Here is a 20,884-nt window from a genome sequence, read left to right on the forward strand (position 1 = left end):
AACTCACATGGCTCGTCTGGTCCTTCATTTCGAGGTGATTTCGGTGAATTCCCAACAGTAAAAACGACGGGAACGAGATCAAACAGTACTCACCAGGAACCCAGATCGAAGTGACTGTCGAAATCGTTACATGCTCGCGGTTAGCACTGTAGTCTTCACTACTGCTATTGCCAATCATTTCTCGACTCTCAGGTCCTACATGTCGCGGTGAATGCAACGCATGGTCGTTTGATAGTTTTGCAACGATTACACCTCCTGCTACGGGTTACTAGTACTGGTACGCATCGAGTAGTTGTTCCTGCTACTCGGTAGCGTACTATCATGTGGCAACATACTCCGTTCTTGTGATTATCTAACATGTAGTGCAACCCAAGATGTCGAGGACGTGAACAATTCGCCGCGTGATGACGATGAACAGTACTCAGTGAGGTGTTAGTATGATCGTACGTAGCATTGGTTCGTACATCTCACTGACTGTTCGAGTCCCCAGCGAAGAAAAGTGCCAAGTTACCCTGTTGACTTCGTAGTATTTGCTACATATTGTCCCGAACTCCCCGGCGTGCGTTTCGGCAACGTGGACAGGAGTGGACAGCAAGTATCTGGTGGACCCTCGAGGCCCGGATCGACGGATAACCACGAATGATGAATGGATAGTCTTATGATAAGGTTATAATCGATACGGAGTACGGAGTACGGAGTACTATGAAGCATGGACTTATGGAGTCGTATTACCCCGTACTCTCACGTTGATAAAGTACTAGCTCCTCGCGGATAGCAAGTTGAGCACAACGACCACCATTGATCATTGGCTCGCAGTAATGGAAAACGTAACCGGATAAAGACACTTCGATTTTGGCAGCTGTTTGGCAGCTGGCTTGATCGTTTCCCAATCTTCACAAGTTTCCAGGTTCTGATAGGAGTGTTTCTTCTTCGTTACATGCATTGTATTTCTTAACTTCGACGACGATCATTTCAACTTCCTGTTCGAGTAAGGTTAGTCCCAAAAGACTCTCCACGTCTTTTGCATCGTCGCATTTTATCACTTTCTTTACCCCACCAGATATCATTCGAAACGCACCACTGACGATGAATGTGCCGAACGGCATTCCATACAAATTCGCACTAACGTCATGGTCGGTACTACCTCAAATCTTGGTGTACTGTGCGAGAATCTGACCCCAAACGAAAATTAGACTGTTCAGATCAGATGGACGACAATAGATGATCATCACACGTGCTTGGTCGAGATGTCCTCCGTTGGAGACGGGTATGTTCGAAATGGGATCTTTTGGAAGTTTAACCTTTGCAGAAATCCGAGTCCAGACTTCGTTTTTCAGAAATTGAGTTTTCCATCAGTGGCATTTTGCGTCAAACGTCAGGGGACACCGGGACACTACCGAGGACGTCAAACCCCACGCCCTGGGCGCTTGGATCATTGGATCTGATCGCAGAGTAACCAGGAACCAGGGTTGCTTTTCGGCTGCAGGGACACCCGAACTTGCCGGAGCCCGAACGACGAATTTGTTCCCAAGGGTTCTGGCCTATGGCTTGGCGTAGCGAACGAAGCTTGAGAAGAGACATTCGATTTGTCGGTTGCCTTTTGGCTTTCTATATGCCGAATAAATGCTACAGTACTCGATCGGAACATTTGACTCCTGAGAGCATGGAGCAAAAACTTGGGTCTAGAAGGCTGCATGTTATTGGCTATGCGTCATTGCTCTCACTGCACCGATCGATGCCAGAGTCAATAACGAGTTCTTTGATGGACTTTTGCCTATCTCGTAGTCGGTGCCTGAAGGAAACCGGGATAACAGAAACTTCATGCACACGTGCTGGAAGTTGACAGCATGCTGCATGGCACTTGGTGTTGAGTATCGCAGATAATGCATGGGCATGGAAATGATGATGAATTTTGAGAACCAATATAAATGCTCAGTGCCCCTGCACTGTACTCGTAGTTACAGGCAGACTCGAGAGTATCCGGATATCGGATGAATTCGGTGGGATTGGAATGGGAGACTACTCGAGAGCTCTGAATTTCCCCGTCCTCTGTAGTTGCCGTTGGTACGTGGTAGTACCAAGTCTGCAAGACGAGTAGTTAGCATCTACCAACATGCCTTTGCAGTCCGCGAATGTGTTGTAGGAAATCCCACAAGATGAACCATACAAAAACCATTGGATCCGGTTCAGACCTAAAAGTTTTGCAGGGCACGAGTTAAGGGCACCAAATGTTTGGAATGCAACATCTACTGTACCTACCTAGGTAGTTATACATCATTGGGCACAGATTGAAAGTTTTCGACTTTGTGATTAAACATCCGAAGTTTCGAAATGAGATTACCTTGCACATCTAGGTAAGTAACTGCACAATGATACACTGTAGGCTTGGGTGTCATAGTGATGCCCTAAGGCTACACCCTACAGTCATTCCTAAGGTACTCTTTCGTTTTCAAGCTTATTCTTCGGCCAGCCAAGTACCTCATTCATAGGCACTGATGAACACTTTGAAGAATCGTTGTGCGCCCGTCCATGTCTTTATCCTTGGATAATAGCTGATTCTGATATCTGCCATCTCACCACGTTGAATACATCAAGAGAATTCGTAGCCTATGTGAACTGGTGCTACAAATGCACAACCATGTCCTTTCTAAGAAATAACTGAACAAGTCCCAAGTTCTCGTACTTGCAATGGCTGATAACTGTACTGCTCAAGATACTTTCGAGCAGCCTTTCAAGTTTCGAGCCCTGTGCTGTGAAAGAGTTGCCAACAGGAACTCAGATTCGATTCAATGTGGCGACAAATGCGTTGACCGGATGGACAGTTCATTAAAGTACGGTCCATCGCTTGGTCTCTGATATGACATAGTTTACCGTATTCATACGGTAATTAATTACTCCGTACTCCGTACGGAGTACTGCCAGTGCCTTACTCCCTATCCTTGGCATGAGCGTTTACCAATGAACTTACGCAGTTACTCAGGTTTCCACGCCAAACATTCCACTTTTGGAGAAGTCACGCGACTTCACGTGACTCAGATTCTTACAAAAAGCAAGGTCAACTGTAATGCATGGATACAGTACACACGTGATACAAACCGATTTCCACCAATCAGCAGCGTGCTGTCTCATGATGAGTCTTACTGATTCGGAATGATTTTATTGGCCACTCTTCGGCAAGGAAGCCGAAGCACGTGCAGCTCCAAGCTGCTCCGTCCGATCCTCCAATCAGCGCCTGGCGATGAGGTTCAACGCCACTCGAGGTTATCAATCATGACTAAAAACTATACAAGCTCTGGGGTATTTGAGAGACCGTTGTTATGATCTGAGCAGGTCCGTGCTGCCTTTTTTTTTTCCAGGCTCTGTTGAGTTAGTTCTACATCTTCCCGCGGCCGCAGCTGGTCCTGCATTCCTGCGGTTCTCGCACAATCAGACCACTGAAATTCGACACGAGAAACGACGGCGAACGCAGCTTGCTTACCGACAGGGAGTACAATTTCCGTCATGAGCACCATCACCACGGAGACTTCGGCTTCCACACCGTCTGGGATGGTCAACATCGGAACGAATGAACGAGGCCATGGTCGGCGACGGGGCAATCACTCGAGCCGTGGAAGAGGTGGCCGGAATCCCACAAGGAATGTTCGCACTTCCAATATGACAAATTCACATGCGCCGGTCACGGCAAATTCGACCATCGAGGACCAGATCAGTTCGAACGGCTCGCAGAATAGGGACCGCAACGTATTCCGAAGAGACAGGGGGAACCGAGGGAATGGAAGAAATCGAACACGAGCAATGCGATCTGGACGCCCTACACATGCCACGGATGCGACGCACGTACCAGAACGCTCATTTGGAGGACAGCTGACAACGAATGAAGAATCTGATCCTCAGCAGACACCTCGGAGTACGACACAGGGCACCGGAGCGCATCTGCGAGCGGATGCTGCGGAATTCGTCCCCGGAAAGCTCCATTCGGGAACAACAAAATCTACCTCGAACCGCCATGCCAACCGCCCCGCGAAGACAAAATCAAAGTCGAAGTCTACCGCCCCTGACTTTCCAACTCGTATCCATCAAGACATTAACAACGGCGTCTACGAATGCCCAATATGCACTAGCGAGATAGGTCGAAAATCACGGGTGTGGGCTTGTCATCAGTGCTGGACAGTATTCCATCTCGGTTGCGTCAAAAAGTGGTCCGAGAACGAGGGCTCCTCTTTCACGCCCGAAGAAGGTCGCTCTCAGACTTCCCGACAATGGCGCTGTCCAGGGTGTAACTTGCCTCAGGATGGGTCGCCAACGACATACTCTTGCTGGTGCGGAAAGGAGATCGATCCGCGCCCCCTCCCCGGTCTTCCTCCACACTCTTGCGGGCAGACATGCTCCCGGTCTCGTAAGGGATGCCCTCATCCATGTGACTTCACGTGCCATGCTGGCCCCTGTCCGCCGTGCACTGCAATGGGCCCAACTCAGGATTGCTTCTGTGGAAAGCAATCATCAAGAAAGCGCTGTGTTGAAACAGACTACGAGAACGGCTGGAGTTGCGGTGTGACTTGCGGAGATCTGCTTCCCTGCGGGAAACACACCTGTACGCGTCCATGTCATGAGGGACTATGTGGCTCATGTGATGAGCTGGTCGATGCGACCTGCTATTGCGGACGAGTACGCAAGGAAATGCCTTGCAGCGAGCTAGACGAGGAAATCACCAGCGAGCAGCGCCAATGGACGGATAGCGGTGAGTCGACCGTGCGGACTTGGACTGGCGTATTCCGCTGTGACAACACCTGCGAGCGGTCCTTCGACTGCGGTGTGCATTCTTGCCAAAAACCATGCCATCCCCAAGATATAGACTTGGCACATTGTCCCCTGTCGCCAGATGTCGTATCGCATTGCCCATGCGGAAAAACGCCATTATCCCAGATTCCCGACATCAAACCGAGAACATCCTGTCAAGATCCGGTTCCCAACTGTACCGAACCTTGCAGCAGATCTCTTCCGTGCGGACACCCGTGTCCTCGCATTTGTCATACTGGATCTTGCCCCCCCTGTTTACGAACAGTCACGATACAATGCCGTTGTGGTCGCAGTTCTTTCAGTACAGTATGCCATCAAGGCAAGGAGGAGCCGCCACAATGCATGCGTATCTGCAAGGCGACGTTGAATTGCGGTCGACACGCGTGTTCTGAGCGTTGCTGCACGGGCGAACGAAAAGCGGCCCAGCGTCAAGCCACGAAACGCAAACTCCGATCACTCAACGTGGGCCAATCTGGTGCTGATGAGGTGGAGGCTGAGCATATCTGCACAAGAGTGTGTGGCAGGACTCTGAAATGCGGGCGACATACCTGCCCGGAACTTTGTCATAAAGGGCCCTGCGGAAGTTGCCGAGAAGCTATCTTTGACGAGGTAACCTGTCACTGTGGACGCTCGGTATTGCAACCACCTCTTCCATGTGGAACGAAGCCACCACCTTGTCAATTCGAATGTGAGCGGCCCAAGGAATGTGGACACCCCCAAACTCCTCACAATTGCCACACCGATGACGAGCCTTGCCCCAAGTGTCCGTTTTTGACCGAGAAGAAATGCGTTTGTGGAAAGCAAATACTCAAGAACCAGCCGTGTTGGCGGACTGAAGTGAGTTGCGGGCTTACATGTGGCATACCACTGAAATGCGGCTTCCACACTTGCCAGAGACAGTGCCATCGTCCAGGTGAATGCGAAGACGCGACGAGCCCATGCAGACAACGCTGTGGGAAGGCTAAGCAACTATGTGGTCATCCTTGTACGGATCCCTGCCATGCGCCTTCTGCTTGCCCCGAATCGGAACCATGTTCAACGTCTATTCTCGTGTCTTGTGCCTGTGGACGCATACGACAGGAGAGACGTTGTAATGCTGCACGTGCTGTGATTCTCAAAGGCCAGACATTGCGCCCCGAGACATTACCGACGACAGGCCCAATCGAGTGTGATGAAGAATGCGCACGACTCGAGCGCAATCGGTCATTTGCCAACGCTTTGAATATCGACATTGATCAGAAGACGACAATCAGCCATGCGGCAGCAGTGAAGCCATCAGTCTCGAATCTTCCATATTCGGCGGAGACCATGGACATCTACCGACAAGTGTTTTCTACAAGTACTTCTGCTACGATTCATGACTACGAAACAACACTTCACAATCTGGCTGCTAGTCCTACCCAGCGGTCCGTTCGGTTCCAGCCCGCTCGAGCGGCACTCCGTGCCTTCGTCCACTCTCTGGCGGCAGACTGGGGATTTCCGTCCGAAAGCTTCGACCCGGAACCGCATCGGCACGTCTTCGTGCTAAAGCCGAGCCAGTGGACCCCACCTCCGCTTGGGTTCCGACCAGACGGATCGTCGATTGGAATCGGCGGCATGACAGTCGGGGAATGCATTCGATTCCGCGACCGTGAACTGGCTAAAGAGAGAGAGGCGCAACAGGCCGCTGCTCAGGCCAAGTCGGGCTCCAATGTGAAAACTCCAACGCCAGGAGATATCGGGGATGGCTGGGCTCAAGTAGCCTACCGCAAACGGGTGTCTCCAAACGGCGGGACCCCCCTTCAGGCGACGTTGCCTGGCTCGCCCATGTTTAGCCAGACGGTGTATTCCGCCCTCGGCAAAGACCGTGAGCAAAGTTCGAGCCCGAAGCCGGCCTCGTCCTCAAATGTCCGGTCGCTGGGAAAGGCACCCCCGGTGATTAACATTGATGATGTCGCTGATGACTGGGAAGAACAGGTTGAAAAGGAGGAGCAAGCAGAGAGAGAAATGGCGAAGCAAGACTTTGGTGATGAGAAAGTGATTGAAAATGGATCATACACACCAGCAGCTACTGCTGTTCGTGTCAACGAATGATGATGTATGTACTAGTTATTTGACGAAGACATGACTTGCATGGTGTCCTTTTGGTTCATAGAGGTAAATTGTTGAGAGCATTTGTTCATCGAACTGTGTAATGCAGTTATGTGTTGTCCATAAAAGTTGTAATTAACGGCGTTTGGGTGCGCAAAATTTCAGTATGAAAATTTCGTTACCTTCGGCCAAGTCCATCAATCGCCGTACGAGTACTCGTACGGAGCTCCGCAACAGCTCCCTGACCTTATCAATTGAACCTACATACAAATCGAGGACTGTTGGTACTCTGATAGTCCAGGATCAGGTTCAATAAACCATCATGTCCTCGTCCAGACTTCCTTCGTTCCGTTCGCTTTTCCGAGGATACTCCCGATATATCCAGCCCCAGCACCAACAACGACGCTGGGCCCAAGTCCACGATGTCCGCTTCCTCGCCACTCACCATACTTCACAGCAAGTCAAGGAGCGGTATCGCGAGAAACTCAGACAGAAAGCTAAAGAGTGCGCGATCTACATCGCAATTGATTGGAGACATGAAACTAACTTTCTTTGACACAGAGAGGGTCATGAATCGATAGAAGCTCTCGAGCAAGCGTACCGGGACAAGATCGAGGAATACAAGCGCAAAGCGGACACCGTTACAATACCGACTCCGCCGGGGGCTTCGACCAAGGACACTGGATCAGAGGATGGGAAAGGGGCGCCATCCACCATCTCCAAACCACTTTCCCCAATTTCGGATGCGGTGCGCCAGGCCACGAAATCGAGCATCAAGCCGCTGAGTTCGTATCTTAATATCGAGAAGATCCTCGAACTGCCCACGAGGGAGATCGAGGTGCTATGGCGACTACGACACGCGAACAACCCACGCTCCATATGCGCGGTGATTCCGCTCGACACGTACCAACGCATGGCGGAGGTTGCGCGGCAACATCCGCAGTTCATCCTGCCATTGCCGCGGCAGACAACGACGACGGAAAACTCCGACGGTGAGAAGAATGCTGAACAGCAAAATCCAGAACAGAGCCAGGGCGGCGCAGACATTCATTTCCTGCAATGGGGCTTCCACCCCCCGGCATCGCCGCCTCCAGCCTCCAAGTCCGGGTCAACACACAATACACATACCTCCACAATCGTCTTCACGCACCTCGCGGCGTACAAGCTTCACGGCGAGTTCGCGCAGCCACATACCACCATCACGCACCATCTCGACCTGGCGGACGAGAAGGGCCTGGTGCTCATGCACGGCCAGGTGATGCCGGATTGCGGCGTGTCGGTTTCGGAGGCCAGCTGGTTGGTTAGCTGCGTCCAGCGCTTCTATGATCACAAGGGTGAAGGAGGCGGGCGGAAGGGGGAGTTGCTGCGCATGTTTACTCGAGGGGATGTTGAGGGATTCCGGGTTCATGAATTGATGGATGAGACGGAAAGGATTTCTTGAAACTGTACCCTTATAGATACACACAACTTCATGGATGGTTTTTCTGTACAGTATTTTTTCAATCTGAACTTATATGGAGAATGAAATAGACTACCGTGCCGGAATACCGAAAAAGTATTGAATAAACTAGTCAAGAGTGTGACAAGGTACATGAAGAGAGGACCAGCCTTCTAGACGCTCGAAACGCACAATACACAATAAGTCACATCGCATCGTAAAAGGATATGGTTAATACAGGTCTCCGGAGGGAAACACTCGATGGGTATCTCTTCCCCTCCAGATAGGAACGATTGTCAGACGTAGCGACCTGGTCAAAAGTGAGATGATCCCTATCAATCAAGCACATGCTCCATGACAAAGCAATGGATGTATTCGAAATAATTCGGTTCGGCAACGGTGTCGTTGTGGCCACCGTTGGGCAGTTCCCGCCAGACTTTGGTGGTTGATTTGCATCGAGCATACAGCTCGGACATATGGCTAGGACTGGAGGTCTTCAGCATATACTGCATGCTAACCAATTGGGAATATGGACTGAGACTTACGGGACAAGCTCGTCCTTCAATCCGCTCAGGAATAATATGGGCACATTCTCGATCTTTGGAATGACGTCCTCACTCGCCCACTGTTGGTGACAGAGACGAGCAAGGTAACGGGCAGGTGGCAACACACTGGCCACTGGGTTAGCATGTTTATTCTCCGCACAACGCTCTTGGTTATTACCTTGGAATCAACTTTCTGATACCCAGGAATGTGTTTTCCACAATCAGCCCGGCAATGTCGCCATGCTTCTCGTTCTTCGCCACAAGATTGATCGCGACGGCACCTCCGAGGCTCTGTCCGTATACGAGGATCTTGGTGTCTCTCGTTTCGGGACGATGCCGAATATAATCCAGACCTGTCTGCGCATCGATATTCAAGCCGTTCTCGTCGGGAGACCCGGTGGACAGTCCGTAGCCGCGATACTCGAGCATGAGAACATTGCATCCAAGGATCTCGACAAGGACTTTGGCGATAGGAATGCGATGGCCGATATTGCCAGCATTTCCGTGGAACATAAGTACTGTAAGGGCATGTGTTCGGCGTTTATTTTCCGGTCGGATGAAGAGCGCATTGAGCGACTCGCCGTCAGGGGTGGGAAGCTGGAGGTCTTCAAAGTCCGTGACCCCGAATTGCGGCGGCTTGGGCACATTGGTGCGCGCATCCGCAGGAACGTTCCGCGGGTAGATCAACTCACTAGTCATCTTTTTGTGAGTTCATCATCGCAAACGGCGCGTCTTGCTGGGCCAATTTCCATACTTTTGTTTGAAGTACAAGAGACCGCTTGCAAGCGCTGCGAGCCCTGACGAGGCTATCACTGGCAGCCGGAGAAATTGCACCGCATTTCCCGCCAGAGATGCTAAGCTCCATTGCGGTGATGGCGGCGGAGGAGGCGACTCCGACATGGTAAGCCGAGGACTGGAAGGTTCATAGACTCAAGAACTGAAAGTATGAACTCAGGTCTCTCGATGTCGGTCGAGAGCGGGGAGCAGGCCGCGGATCCTCCGAGACGGTTGCGGCAGATTGTCAGATCGCCAACCTGCACTACTATGAGGAACGCACGACCCCTGCCGTCTCAAAGAAATTCGAGTCCATACAAGAAGAGGCTCAGTACGGGCTGGACCGAATCGGTAAGAACTTACAATTAGTCCATCGCACTGACCAGAAGCGATTCTGGATTACCTTGGACTCCCGGAATGCTTGATATATTTGGCCTACATACCTGCTATCTATTGTCGTATGAGCAAGCTCACTGCGCAGTTCCCATGCGGTTACGTAATAGTGGTATTTACCAGATCTGGCTAGACAGTACCTCTGACTCTCAGCAAGTGGACCAATCATCGTGTTCAGGACTCTGACCGCCTTCGAGCTGCCCGTCTACGCGTTGCTGCTCTGCCTTGGTGTGTCATCATTGTCAAAGCTGCAGCTGGTCTTTCTCGATTCTCAATTCCAGTATCCTGAACGTCTGAACGGTCTCTTACATCTTCGTCTATAGGCTCTAATCTTCATCTCAATCGAGCAACATGGTGGCACCGCCTACCGGGGTAGTCGATGAAAGTGAGGTGTATTACATTCGACCCGTCATGGCCAGTACTGATTATTGATATAGATGGCATCCATGTGGATATGAACCATCTGAAGAACGGTGAAGTCAAGTATGTCATGAGTCCTCTCTCACGTCGATGCCACAGCCGCTAACGACCGTGTCCAGCCTCGGGACTTCCATGTAGGACTTGCCGGTGGACTGTGTTCCCCCAATGCCCATGTGCTGACGATGACCTGCTAGCATGGCAATCAACTTCAAAGACGGCGTGATTCTTGGAGCCGACAGTCGAACAACAACAGGAGCTTACATTGCCAACCGAGTCACGGACAAGCTCACACAAGTCCACGATACCATCTGGTGCTGTCGATCCGGGTCCGCGGCTGATACCCAAGCTGTCGCGGATATCGTGTCATACCATTTGGGCCTGTATGGGATCACAAACAATGAGCCTCCCAGCACACAGGTTGCCGCGGCGCTCTTCCAGGAACTCTGTTACGAGAATAAAGATCTACTGAGGTCAGAAATGCACCGTTCCCTGGCGGCCATTGATTGCCGTACTGACACGGAACAGTGCGGGGATCATCGTTGCCGGCTATGATCGCCGACACGGGGGTCAAGTGTACTCTATCCCGCTAGGCGGATCTCTTCACAAGCAACCATACGCGATTGGTGGCTCCGGCTCAACCTACATCTACGGCTACTGTGACGCACATTGGAGGGACAATATGACCGAGGAGGAGGGCATCGAGTTCGTCAAGAACGCGCTGCGCGAAGCAATCAAGTGGGATGGAAGCTCCGGCGGTGTGATTCGGATGGTAGTCCTGACCGCCAAGGGGGCGACTCGGCACCTGTACCTGCCGGATAACGGATACACGGGGCCAGGCGTGACGAATAGAATAGCTGTGTGAAAGTTGTATGACGGCGATTGGAATTGACCCGTTTTGCGTCAGTGCCGTGTGTACTGTCGGGTAGAAATGTACCTACTGTAGTATATGTAGGAAACATCTAACATGCAAATGCAGGGAACTTCAGTGCAAACATACGAGTAGGAGTGGCGCAGTCTGGGACGCGCCAATGGGATTGCCGTTGGAGGAGTCTGATAAGTACCGCGCCGACCAGTCAGTGTTGGCGATTTCAGCACAGGGTCGAGAATTGCAGGAATCGTCTGTCAGCTGGCGTTGGGTTTGATGATAGTACTGTACTTTAGTATTCGGATCGTTCCAGAGTCTCAAAACGCCATGATCTCTGAATCCTTTGCTCTCTGTCAGTCGGGCCGTTTTGGTCAAGAGGCCCTGCTTCGATCTGGACCCTCGTGATCTGCTCTGTCTCTCTCCTTTTATCCTCCGCGAGAAGTTGGTACCGAGAACTCACCGCCGCCATCGGCCGCCCCCGTGGGCTCAGTGGCACGGCTGGAGTTCGACCCAACCGTCCTCTTACCGTCCCTCCTTGGGTTTTTGCGTATTCTACTCCGACGAACATTTTGATCAACCGCAACGATTGTCTACTGGTCAATCTGTTGGACACATACTCTCCAGTACGAGATAGTCGGCATTCCCACCGATCTGCCGTCTGACCCCGTCCATCGTCCACGAGTTGGTGGAATATTAAGTACTACTATCTACAGAGTACTCAACTATTCTGTACCAACCATCTATTGCATGTCTTGCCCGGGCGATACAAAATAACCACCATTCTGGACACTGGACTGACCGCAGTTGAAACACTGGTAGTGTTCGTTGTTCGAGTCTTGCCTCCCACGTCCCCTCACCCCTCCCCACCAGAGAAACGAGAGAGTGTGATTGCCATCCGCTCGATCCCGCTCTGCTTGGACGAGACCCACGACTCTGCACGTCTGCATCGGCTACATCAAAACTCGCCACTGACATGCCGCAATTCTAGCGCGCTGCGGTGTCAGGTCACATTGCGCGTGTGACGCTCGTTCATCCGAACCATGCTCGGCGGGATCAACCGTTTCGCACCCTCGTCGTCGAATACCCCTTTGCGCCCGTCGTCCGCATCGTCCACCTCGACTCCAAAGCATCAGTCGCAAGAAGGGCCCGTGGCGGCAAGCGTCGTGAGCTCCCGGTCCTCGTCGTCCGCTACCAACCGCACCCCCACCTCAACCACAAGCGCTCTTCCGCTTGCATCATCTCAGGATGTACCTGCATACGTGCGCGACCAATCGTGTCAACAGTCAAACGATCGTGACCCCCCAGCGCACCGCTCCATCCCATCCACCCCGTCCAGCATGATGAGGGGGTACCATCGAGCTCCTCCCTCCATGCCATCGCCATCAACGTCCTCAGATCGGCCGAGTACGCAAGATGAACAAGATCAGGCTGGACCTGCGAACTACTCGAGATACCGACAAAGGTCGATGTTGACGTCCTCCCCAAATTCGCCGCGACTCCAACCCACCTACCTGTCCTCGCGATCCTTGGGGAACTCGGCCGCCTCGTCACCCAGTCGCATCAAGGTGCGCGATCTGTCCCACATCCAGAGCTTTGCCAACGAAGAGTTCTTGGAACAATCAGAGCGCGCTCGTCGTCGGGGCTCGTTAGAAGTCGGCCGCCAGTATGAGATCAGCTCCATGCCTGTCACAGATATCATTGAGATGGTGGCGGGGCTATTGACAAAGATCACGACCACCAATGACATGCAGCATCGACATCTCCGCCGTCGTTTTCCTCCGGCGGATGGTGCTGCGAATCTGAGCCCCCAGGCGAGCAGTGTTCTGGCATTCCATGGCAAGAACGTGCCCACCATCACGATCCTTAGCTACCTGACACGCATTCACAAATACTGTCCCACCACATATGAAGTATTTTTGAGCTTGCTGGTATACTTTGACCGCATGGCTGCCCTCGTTAACAACCGTTCTAAGCGACAACGCTTGACCTCAGCGACATCCGGTTCCCAGCAGCCACCGGACCGCTCATCCGCCATGACTCCGCCTTCATCCAGCGGGACGACCGGGGAGGATCCCAAGTCTCCTGCTAACGAGGAGGAGCCGGATGATTACGGCAACTACTTCGTAGTTGACAGCTTCAATGTCCACCGACTCGTCATTGCTGGAGTGACTTGCGCCAGTAAATTTTTCTCGGACGTCTTCTATACTAATTCACGCTACGCAAAGGTATGCACCATGACCATGTCGCTCAACAATCCTAGAAGCTAACAACTGACAACACCAGGTCGGCGGTCTTCCACTTGTAGAGCTCAACCATCTAGAAGTCCAATTTCTCCTCCTCAATGACTTTCGCTTGGCGATACCTGTCGAGGAGCTCGAAGCATATGGGACGATGCTCGTCGAATTCTATGCTCGCGAAATCGTCGCGCAACAGCAACGAAAAAAGCAGCAACAGCAGCAGCGCCAACCACATCAACATGATTCTTCAACGTCCACCACCACCACCACCGCCTCCTTCTCCTCCTCCTCTTCTCGTATCCATCCAAATGAACACAGAAATCACGGGTATAGCCAAACTCCAACACCACCAGGTTCATGACGCGGCTTTGGCCGCTTTCTTTTTTTGGTAACTATCTTACGCCTACGCCTGATACCGCCTGTATTGTACCTTTTTTCTTCGACTGAAGGAGTGAATGTGCAGCATGAGACAAACGGTATAGAGTGGTTTAGCATGTCAATTCAATGTTTTACCTATACTCCGTACACACATTTAATATTGCGTAGGCCCTTAGAGAACCTTCAGAACCGTCATGTTGTGAGATCTTCCTCTCTAGCCTGGTAACTATGCCACTCAATACGAGACTACTTTTCTTTTTTTAGTCGTCTCATCACCGCGTTCCTTTCCTTTGACTTGATGGGACATGATCTGGGTTTTTCTTCTCGTCCCTCGTGATTGTGTGGGTAACTTGCTCGATAATAACTCTCAGCATCAGGCGCATCAAGGGTTATGAAGAAGGAAGACATGTTCCTCCAAAGAACCAAATGGACTCTATTATGCCACAGTCGATTGTGAAACTTGGCTTTAGAATCACTACCTGAATTGGCTTCTCCGTAAGATTTTGCATATATCGAGATATAATTGTACAACGGAAGAACAGGTCAAACCAAACTCTTCGTTTAGAAAGCCAGCATCTTCTTGATCTCTGCAATCGCCTTGCCGGGGTTCAACCCCTTGGGGCACGTTCGCGAGCAGTTGAGGATGGTGTGGCATCGGTACACACTCATGCTGTTGTTCAAGGCGGCCTTGCGCTCCTCGGTCTTCTCGTCACGGGAGTCGGCGAGCCAGCGGTACGACTGCAGGAGAATGGCGGGACCGAGGTATTCTTCGCTGTTCCACCAGTAGGACGGGCACGACGTCGAGCAGCACGCGCAGAGAATGCACTCGTAGAGACCGTCGAGCTTGCGACGGTCCTCAGGGGACTGGCGGTTCTCCAAGCCCTGGTCCGATGTTAGTTGGGTGTGCTCTCTTGGGTGGCCCCATGACAGGGTAGATGAGTTTCACTCACATCTGCCGGCTTGGTGTCCCGCTGCAAATACGGCTTGATAGACTTATATTGCTTGTAGAAGTGTGTCAAGTCGGGGACGAGATCCTTGACGACGTAGGTGTGTGGAAGCGGGTAGATGCGAGTAGCCTTGCTCGCGTCGGTCGGAATCCGGCCTGTTCCAACTATCAGTAAGCTTGTCATATGTAGCATACCCGACAATGCACATACACAGGCAAGCCAAAGTGTTCACACCGTCAATGTTCATCGCGCAACTTCCGCAAATACCCTCACGGCAGCTGCGGCGGAACGTCAACGTGGGATCGATCTCATTCTTGATGCGGATGAGCGCATCCAGCACCATCGGCCCCGTCTTGTTCAGATCCAGAGTGTATGTCTGCATGCGAGGCTTCTCCTCGGGACGATCGGGATTCCATCGGTAGACGTGGAAAGTCTTGGTTCGCGGCGCTTTCGACGGAGCCGGCTCCTGCACGGTTGACGTCTTCGATTCCGGAACGAACTTGCTGCTCGCAGACGAGGCTTCACTGGCTTTGGAGAGAGGATCGACCGTCGCATAGGATCGCACAAAGACTGACGACGGCGCCCCGAAGAGGTGGCGAGATACCAATGGGCGGGCTGCACGAAGGGCAGACATGGTGGTCGATGACAACGGACAATGGAGACACGACGACGATCAGATCCTCGGGTGGATTGAGCTAATCTATCTGGCCGTTGACGAGCGAACAGAATAAGACGGACAGATGGAGGTTGACGAGCAAGGCCGTCTGCGAGATTGTCTCGCGCTCTTCCGATCACTCTGCCGAGGAACACCGCCCGGCATGTGCTGAATCAGCAATCCGACCAATCAGAGCGTGGTTAATTACCAATTCCTCCCGAGAGAGCGGCAAATGTTCGCAGAGGTAAAATTACGGAGAACCGAGCTATCTCCGCCGCTTTTTCTCAATTGTCAAAGTCCCCAAGAATTGTCTGTGAACAATTTCACTCGACGTCTCCAACAGTTGAACGAGTCGACTGTCGAGCCCTTGGAATTCTGAACAGTCGAAAGTAGAAACTTCACGTGCATACTATACTCTCGCTTCGTACGGATCATGTGTTTGAAACGGTTTGATACGTGTTGAATACCGTCCAGTCCTCAAGTCACTTCGTACGGTACAGAGTAATTACAGAGTAACTCAAGGGGATGAATTCCATGAATCCATCAATCGATCACTATTAGGGCCTTTTGAAGGCCAAAACCCCTTCAACATCAATGATCTAGTCATCTACACATTGTTGTCAGCAAGTGACAAGGTCAGAAATGGCGCTGGCTGAGAATGAGCCTCCCTCGCAATTCGCGATACCGCGAAAGCCTGTTCCAGCAGCAATTGATTCGACAGACTCGTCCATCACCACCAATTCGAATGGGCCCAACCTCGCTGAAAAGGCACCAGCTGTCCTTGAGTCGTCTCGAACAACCAGGGATGGCGGCCCATTCAACAGCATATTATCGTCCTTGAAGACATTCTACGTAGTCTATCTAGCGAAATATCTTCCCGATGACAAGCGAAAGAGACGCTTTGTGCTAGCTGGGATCATTGCGGGCACAATTGCCCTGCTAGCACTAATCATCGGATTAGCCGTCGGGTTGACTGTCGGCCGAAAGTAAGCAGACAGGGCATTGCGAAGCGTGGGAGCGAATCTGACACTCAAGAGCAGAGGAGCATCGAATCTCCCTCTCCCCACAGACACTGGCGGTCCGTTCGTGGGAGATCTGACCTACTACACCCCGGCCCTCGGCGCTTGTGGATACACAAACACCGACTCTGACGCTATCTGTGCGGTCTCACATGTCCTCTTTGATGCTGCACAGACAGGGTCGAATCCCAATTTGAATCCATTGTGTGGTGCCAAACTTCGTCTTCGGCGCAATGGGAAAACCGTCGATGTCACTGTAGTCGACCGTTGCGTCGGCTGCGCGGCAACAGACATTGACACTACAACAAGTGTTTTTGAGAAACTGGCAGATATAGACCAAGGGAGAGTTCTTGTTGAGTGGGCGTGGCTGGATGCTCAGCCATTGGCCATGCCAGGACAATAAAACAAGCTCCTTGTCCTTTTCAGTGCTTCGATTCTCTTGCAACCTGTGTTCGTCATGATTGATATTATTGATACCCGTAAGTCAATTACTTCCCAACGACTGAAAGCGACCTCCTGACTCTCGGTGACATTGACGTAGTTGTGACGGAATCACAATCCCATTGTTTCATCGATCCTTTCACATCAGGTGTACATCAACGGCGGAATAACCGGCTAGAATTTCTGTGTGATGACTCCATAATACAGCGCACGATCACAAGCGTTATGATTGAGTACCGTCGATCATGAATTGAGTTCGACCCCCAGGACGGCATCCGGGCGGGCCGACGATGATGATCTAGCGGCTCTGTCAAAATGATCATGGACGATCTTCAAGAATTGTTACCCAGGATCACGTTTTGAGATCTAGCGGCAGATTCGTTCGGTGAATTTCCCTTGCACCTCTGCCAATAGGGTTAGTATCTTATCTATCAAGTACATGTTTGAGAAATCCGCTAACAGTTGTTGTCCGCGATGAAAGCCGTCTCGATAACTACCTACCTCATCGGAAAACCAATGTCCCTTCACGACTGCTAAGTCATAGCAGCTGAACGAGAGAGAAATCATGGCGCCAACAGCCCACATTTCTCGAGCTCAAAGACCCTCTCTCCACCTCGTTCATCCTCACCTGCATCAGTTTGTCAGACGACGCCACAATTGGGCTGCCCGGCACCCCGGGGTGGTCCTAGTATTTTGCATTGTTTTTGTCGTTTGTCTCGGCTTGGTCAGTCTGTTCTTATATCGGAGGGTCATGAAGAAGAAGGCAGAAAAGAGGGCATTTACGGGTGAGAAATGACAAGCGATTGGCTATGGTGATCTTGCGGGCTGGAAATCATTATCCCTTTATGAGCGGTGTTGGACAACGCATCTATGATTCTGAACAGGGCCGTTTCATGGTACTGATAACCTTGGAGCTTGTGATCAGGACAGAGATTTCTGAACTTCAGTACTTAGGGCAGAGATGAGCTCAGAGCTTCTGCCGTCCAATTCAATGTGATGCTAGTTGACACACGAGATCTGTCAATTGCACGCATTGAGATTACGTCACTGTTTTCTGGCTACAGAGTTTTGGAATCTCGAATGAAAGAATGCTAGTGAGGTGATTCTCCTCCGTAATTTGTATGCAGTTGCTCATAACCTCACGGCGAGGCACACGGAGGATGTCGATATCAACAACTACTACCACCAGGGTATGCACTTCAGGCCTCGGGAATGGAACCAATTGGAGTATGCACAATTACAAAGCCCTTTTCTGGGGCTGGTTTTACTTGTGGAACACTGCTCAGTAGGCGGCATTCGGTGCCGAATACTGGCTAGGATCAAGCATGTTGTACGGACCACTTCGGTTCTCCAGGCAATAGGCGTACCGAGCACTTGATAACAGCTTTGATGAGAATCTAATCGAATCAGATTTAACCTTTATGTTCCCTTCAGTCCTGTCAAATTGTTGAACTTTACATGCATGACTACCGGGTGACTCATATACTCTGCTTGGAATACTAAGCGCAGTCTTAATTTCCGAGATGTATCACAGACAATGAAGAAGTCGTACTAGCACAAAGGAATCGGCTTTGTTGCCGAATTGTGTTCCATCTTCAAAGTCCTTTCATTGTCGAGGGATTCCTCATCCCTCGGAATGAACCAGGATTATACCGGGTGATCACTTTAGGTCCCATTCATTGTTGTTATGAAAGACACCGTGAAGTATCCCCTTTAATAGGCTCGTACAGTGGTATATAATCATCCCGGGAAGATACTTCTTTGTGCATAGTCATTATCCTGACCCCGTTCACTCAGACCCAGGTACCTGAATTCTTCTAGTTCTCATGAGCCAAGCTGACAGTGCATTGCTGTGTCAACAGATTTCTGTGCCTGTCAGTCTTGACATGGACTTCAACATGATTCAGCATATGAAGGACGGCTTCTTGCACACCATGCACACTCTTTACAACTGCTAGAAGTATGACTGTCCATGGTTTCGGAGCAGGCAATGCGAGAAAACCGGTATGATATAAAAAGTATGCACCCTCCATGCCCCTCCTCGATTGCTGTAACACTCCCGAATTCGTTCAGAGGCCAGATCCTGACAATACGCAAGACGAACTAGCTTTCTCACACCAGCAATGAGTGGTAGCGATTTCTCGATATTGCAGGGGAATCCTCCTCCGGAAGAATCAATAGAATACCGCACTCTTTACGAAGAACTTTATAATTTGCCTGCAAAGGAAGTGCCAGGGAGATTATTCTATCCAAAGACTCCAGGGGCAGGCGCCCACTATACCTTTACAACCGGCGTTGGCACTGGGCATAGTGAGTTCAATCTTCTCCACACCCAGAAACACATTATCGCCAAAGTGTACTACTTCAGCGAGGTCTATAGTAGATTGACGAGAAGAGAGCAAATCCAAGTATTAGCTGCCGATATAGAGGTCGTTGACAGCCTGCAAACCGGCCAGAGGGGTCCTGCCTGGACTCTCGATTCTGATGAACTAAGGACGGCAAGCCATTTACAGACCGATAAAGTGGGATACTATATACTGCCTATCACATTTCACCATGAAGCAGCCTACAATATTCGGAGTATCACACTGCGGTTTATCTGGCATCGAATGCAAGGTCGAGGGCCAGATGCAATCTACGAACGGCAGAGTCGAGGAATGCGTCTCATGGTCTGGAAGCAGGACGACAGAACAGAGATGCGAGAAATTTATCAGCCTTGGAGAGAAGTTGACAAAGCAATTTCGTTCATGGAAAGAAGGCTCCAGTTGCCCTCTTACCGTCAGACAGGGGGTTCGAGGAGAACAATTGCTGCGTCATTCGAGATTTCACGGCGTTGGAAGGCGGTGGTTACTTCTCCGGGGTTTCAAAAATCAACAAAGTTGAGAAAGGAAAATCTTCCTTCTGAAAAGAAGCAGGAAAAACAACAAGGGAGCTCTGCAGTCGGCCCTGCTGACAATTCAGGCACTGGGGAACAGTCAACTAGCAGCAGGACACAAACTCAGGAATCGAAACAAGATGTCCAAGACAAGGATATGGCAGCAAAGGACGAGCAAGAGCTGATACAGATGGCGAATCGCATAATGCCTCTAACAGCACCCTTGACCCCGTGGATGGAGCAGGAACCTCGTCAACATGGGCAGATAACAAACCCAGGCCCTGCGAGCGGCGATCTGAAGAGCTTGCGTCCAAAGCCGCGGGACCAAGAAGCCTCCGACGCAATTTCCAAGGGTAAAAAGCCAGTCCGTGCGGAGCATGAGCGAGGTCATCCTCCTGTGGCAGCAGTCGACGACTCCAATCTTCAAGTGGGGAGTCAACGACGGGACGCCAAAGGGAAAAAGCCTGATGTCCGAGAATTTGGGGGTCAACCCTGGCAGGGGCCTGTTTTCACAACTAATCTTCAGAAGGATTACGAAGCCGTTCGCAGAAGACCTTTTCAAAGAGGCGAAGATAACAATTTGATGCCCGCGGGAATCTCCAACTTTACTCCACCGACAAAGTCCGGCCCGAACAAACCGCCAAGTCCTCGTCGGCATGTCCAATTTGCGGACGAAGAACCAGGTGAACCAGACAAGAGAAGCCAAGGACAAGGCAAGAAGAGAGTGTGAGAGGAGAGGCGCAAGACATGAGAAACCCTTCGACAACTCCGTCCATACCACGAAGCTTTCTAGGGCTTGTGGAAAAACCCTAATTAGTGATCTGTAGTATGTGGCTTCTTCCTCACATGTCATTTGGTGTTTGGTGTCGAATAATAGATCAAGCAAGCTAACAGACGTTGAAAAAGTGTAATTCGTTTAGTCCCAGGTACTCTCGTAACGATGACCGAACTGCCCCAAATTGGTATCAGAGATCTAAACCTGCTTTGTCCACAGTGTCGAAGCAGTTTTGGGAGTAGCCCCAACTCGATA

At 51.1% G+C, this 20,884-nt stretch overlaps 8 protein-coding genes across 8 annotated transcripts; 6 read left to right on the top strand and 2 right to left on the bottom strand.

Moving 5' to 3' along the window:
- Positions 1 to 3,501: 3,501 nt before the first annotated feature.
- VTN31DRAFT_3822 (uncharacterized protein) lies at positions 3,502 to 6,870 on the top strand (the record flags this gene model as incomplete). Its single annotated transcript, XM_069404144.1, has 1 exon — positions 3,502 to 6,870. The coding sequence occupies one exon, from the start codon at positions 3,502 to 3,504 to the stop codon at positions 6,868 to 6,870; it is 3,369 nt and encodes a 1,122-aa protein (XP_069261147.1).
- Positions 6,871 to 7,189: 319 nt separating this feature from the next.
- VTN31DRAFT_3823 (uncharacterized protein) lies at positions 7,190 to 8,308 on the top strand (the record flags this gene model as incomplete). Its single annotated transcript, XM_069404145.1, has 2 exons — positions 7,190 to 7,371; positions 7,429 to 8,308. The coding sequence occupies 2 exons, from the start codon at positions 7,190 to 7,192 to the stop codon at positions 8,306 to 8,308; spliced, it is 1,062 nt and encodes a 353-aa protein (XP_069261148.1).
- A 332-nt stretch (positions 8,309 to 8,640) lies between these two features.
- On the bottom strand, positions 8,641 to 9,750 carry VTN31DRAFT_3824 (uncharacterized protein; the record flags this gene model as incomplete). The annotated part of the gene is made up of 4 exons (XM_069404146.1): positions 8,641 to 8,791; positions 8,851 to 8,976; positions 9,029 to 9,541; positions 9,605 to 9,750. 4 exons carry the CDS (start codon positions 9,748 to 9,750, stop codon positions 8,641 to 8,643), a joined length of 936 nt encoding a protein of 311 aa, XP_069261149.1.
- Positions 9,751 to 10,368: 618 nt separating this feature from the next.
- Positions 10,369 to 11,299, top strand: VTN31DRAFT_3825 (uncharacterized protein; the record flags this gene model as incomplete). Its single annotated transcript, XM_069404147.1, has 5 exons — positions 10,369 to 10,402; positions 10,455 to 10,500; positions 10,557 to 10,571; positions 10,632 to 10,907; positions 10,963 to 11,299. 5 exons carry the CDS (start codon positions 10,369 to 10,371, stop codon positions 11,297 to 11,299), a joined length of 708 nt encoding a protein of 235 aa, XP_069261150.1.
- Positions 11,300 to 12,342: 1,043 nt separating this feature from the next.
- On the top strand, positions 12,343 to 13,900 carry VTN31DRAFT_3826 (uncharacterized protein; the record flags this gene model as incomplete). Its single annotated transcript, XM_069404148.1, has 2 exons — positions 12,343 to 13,527; positions 13,586 to 13,900. 2 exons carry the CDS (start codon positions 12,343 to 12,345, stop codon positions 13,898 to 13,900), a joined length of 1,500 nt encoding a protein of 499 aa, XP_069261151.1.
- A 578-nt stretch (positions 13,901 to 14,478) lies between these two features.
- On the bottom strand, positions 14,479 to 15,498 carry VTN31DRAFT_3827 (uncharacterized protein; the record flags this gene model as incomplete). Its single annotated transcript, XM_069404149.1, has 3 exons — positions 14,479 to 14,799; positions 14,868 to 15,019; positions 15,075 to 15,498. The coding sequence occupies 3 exons, from the start codon at positions 15,496 to 15,498 to the stop codon at positions 14,479 to 14,481; spliced, it is 897 nt and encodes a 298-aa protein (XP_069261152.1).
- A 663-nt stretch (positions 15,499 to 16,161) lies between these two features.
- VTN31DRAFT_3828 (uncharacterized protein) lies at positions 16,162 to 16,941 on the top strand (the record flags this gene model as incomplete). Its single annotated transcript, XM_069404150.1, has 2 exons — positions 16,162 to 16,505; positions 16,560 to 16,941. The coding sequence occupies 2 exons, from the start codon at positions 16,162 to 16,164 to the stop codon at positions 16,939 to 16,941; spliced, it is 726 nt and encodes a 241-aa protein (XP_069261153.1).
- A 2,161-nt stretch (positions 16,942 to 19,102) lies between these two features.
- On the top strand, positions 19,103 to 20,584 carry VTN31DRAFT_3829 (uncharacterized protein; the record flags this gene model as incomplete). Its single annotated transcript, XM_069404151.1, has 1 exon — positions 19,103 to 20,584. One exon carries the CDS (start codon positions 19,103 to 19,105, stop codon positions 20,582 to 20,584), a length of 1,482 nt encoding a protein of 493 aa, XP_069261154.1.
- Between the last annotated feature and the right edge of the window lie 300 nt (positions 20,585 to 20,884).

This window comes from Thermomyces dupontii (genome assembly GCF_041956625.1).
Source record: "Thermomyces dupontii strain NRRL 2155 unplaced genomic scaffold VTN31scaffold_3, whole genome shotgun sequence".
NCBI lineage: Eukaryota > Fungi > Ascomycota > Eurotiomycetes > Eurotiales > Trichocomaceae > Thermomyces > Thermomyces dupontii.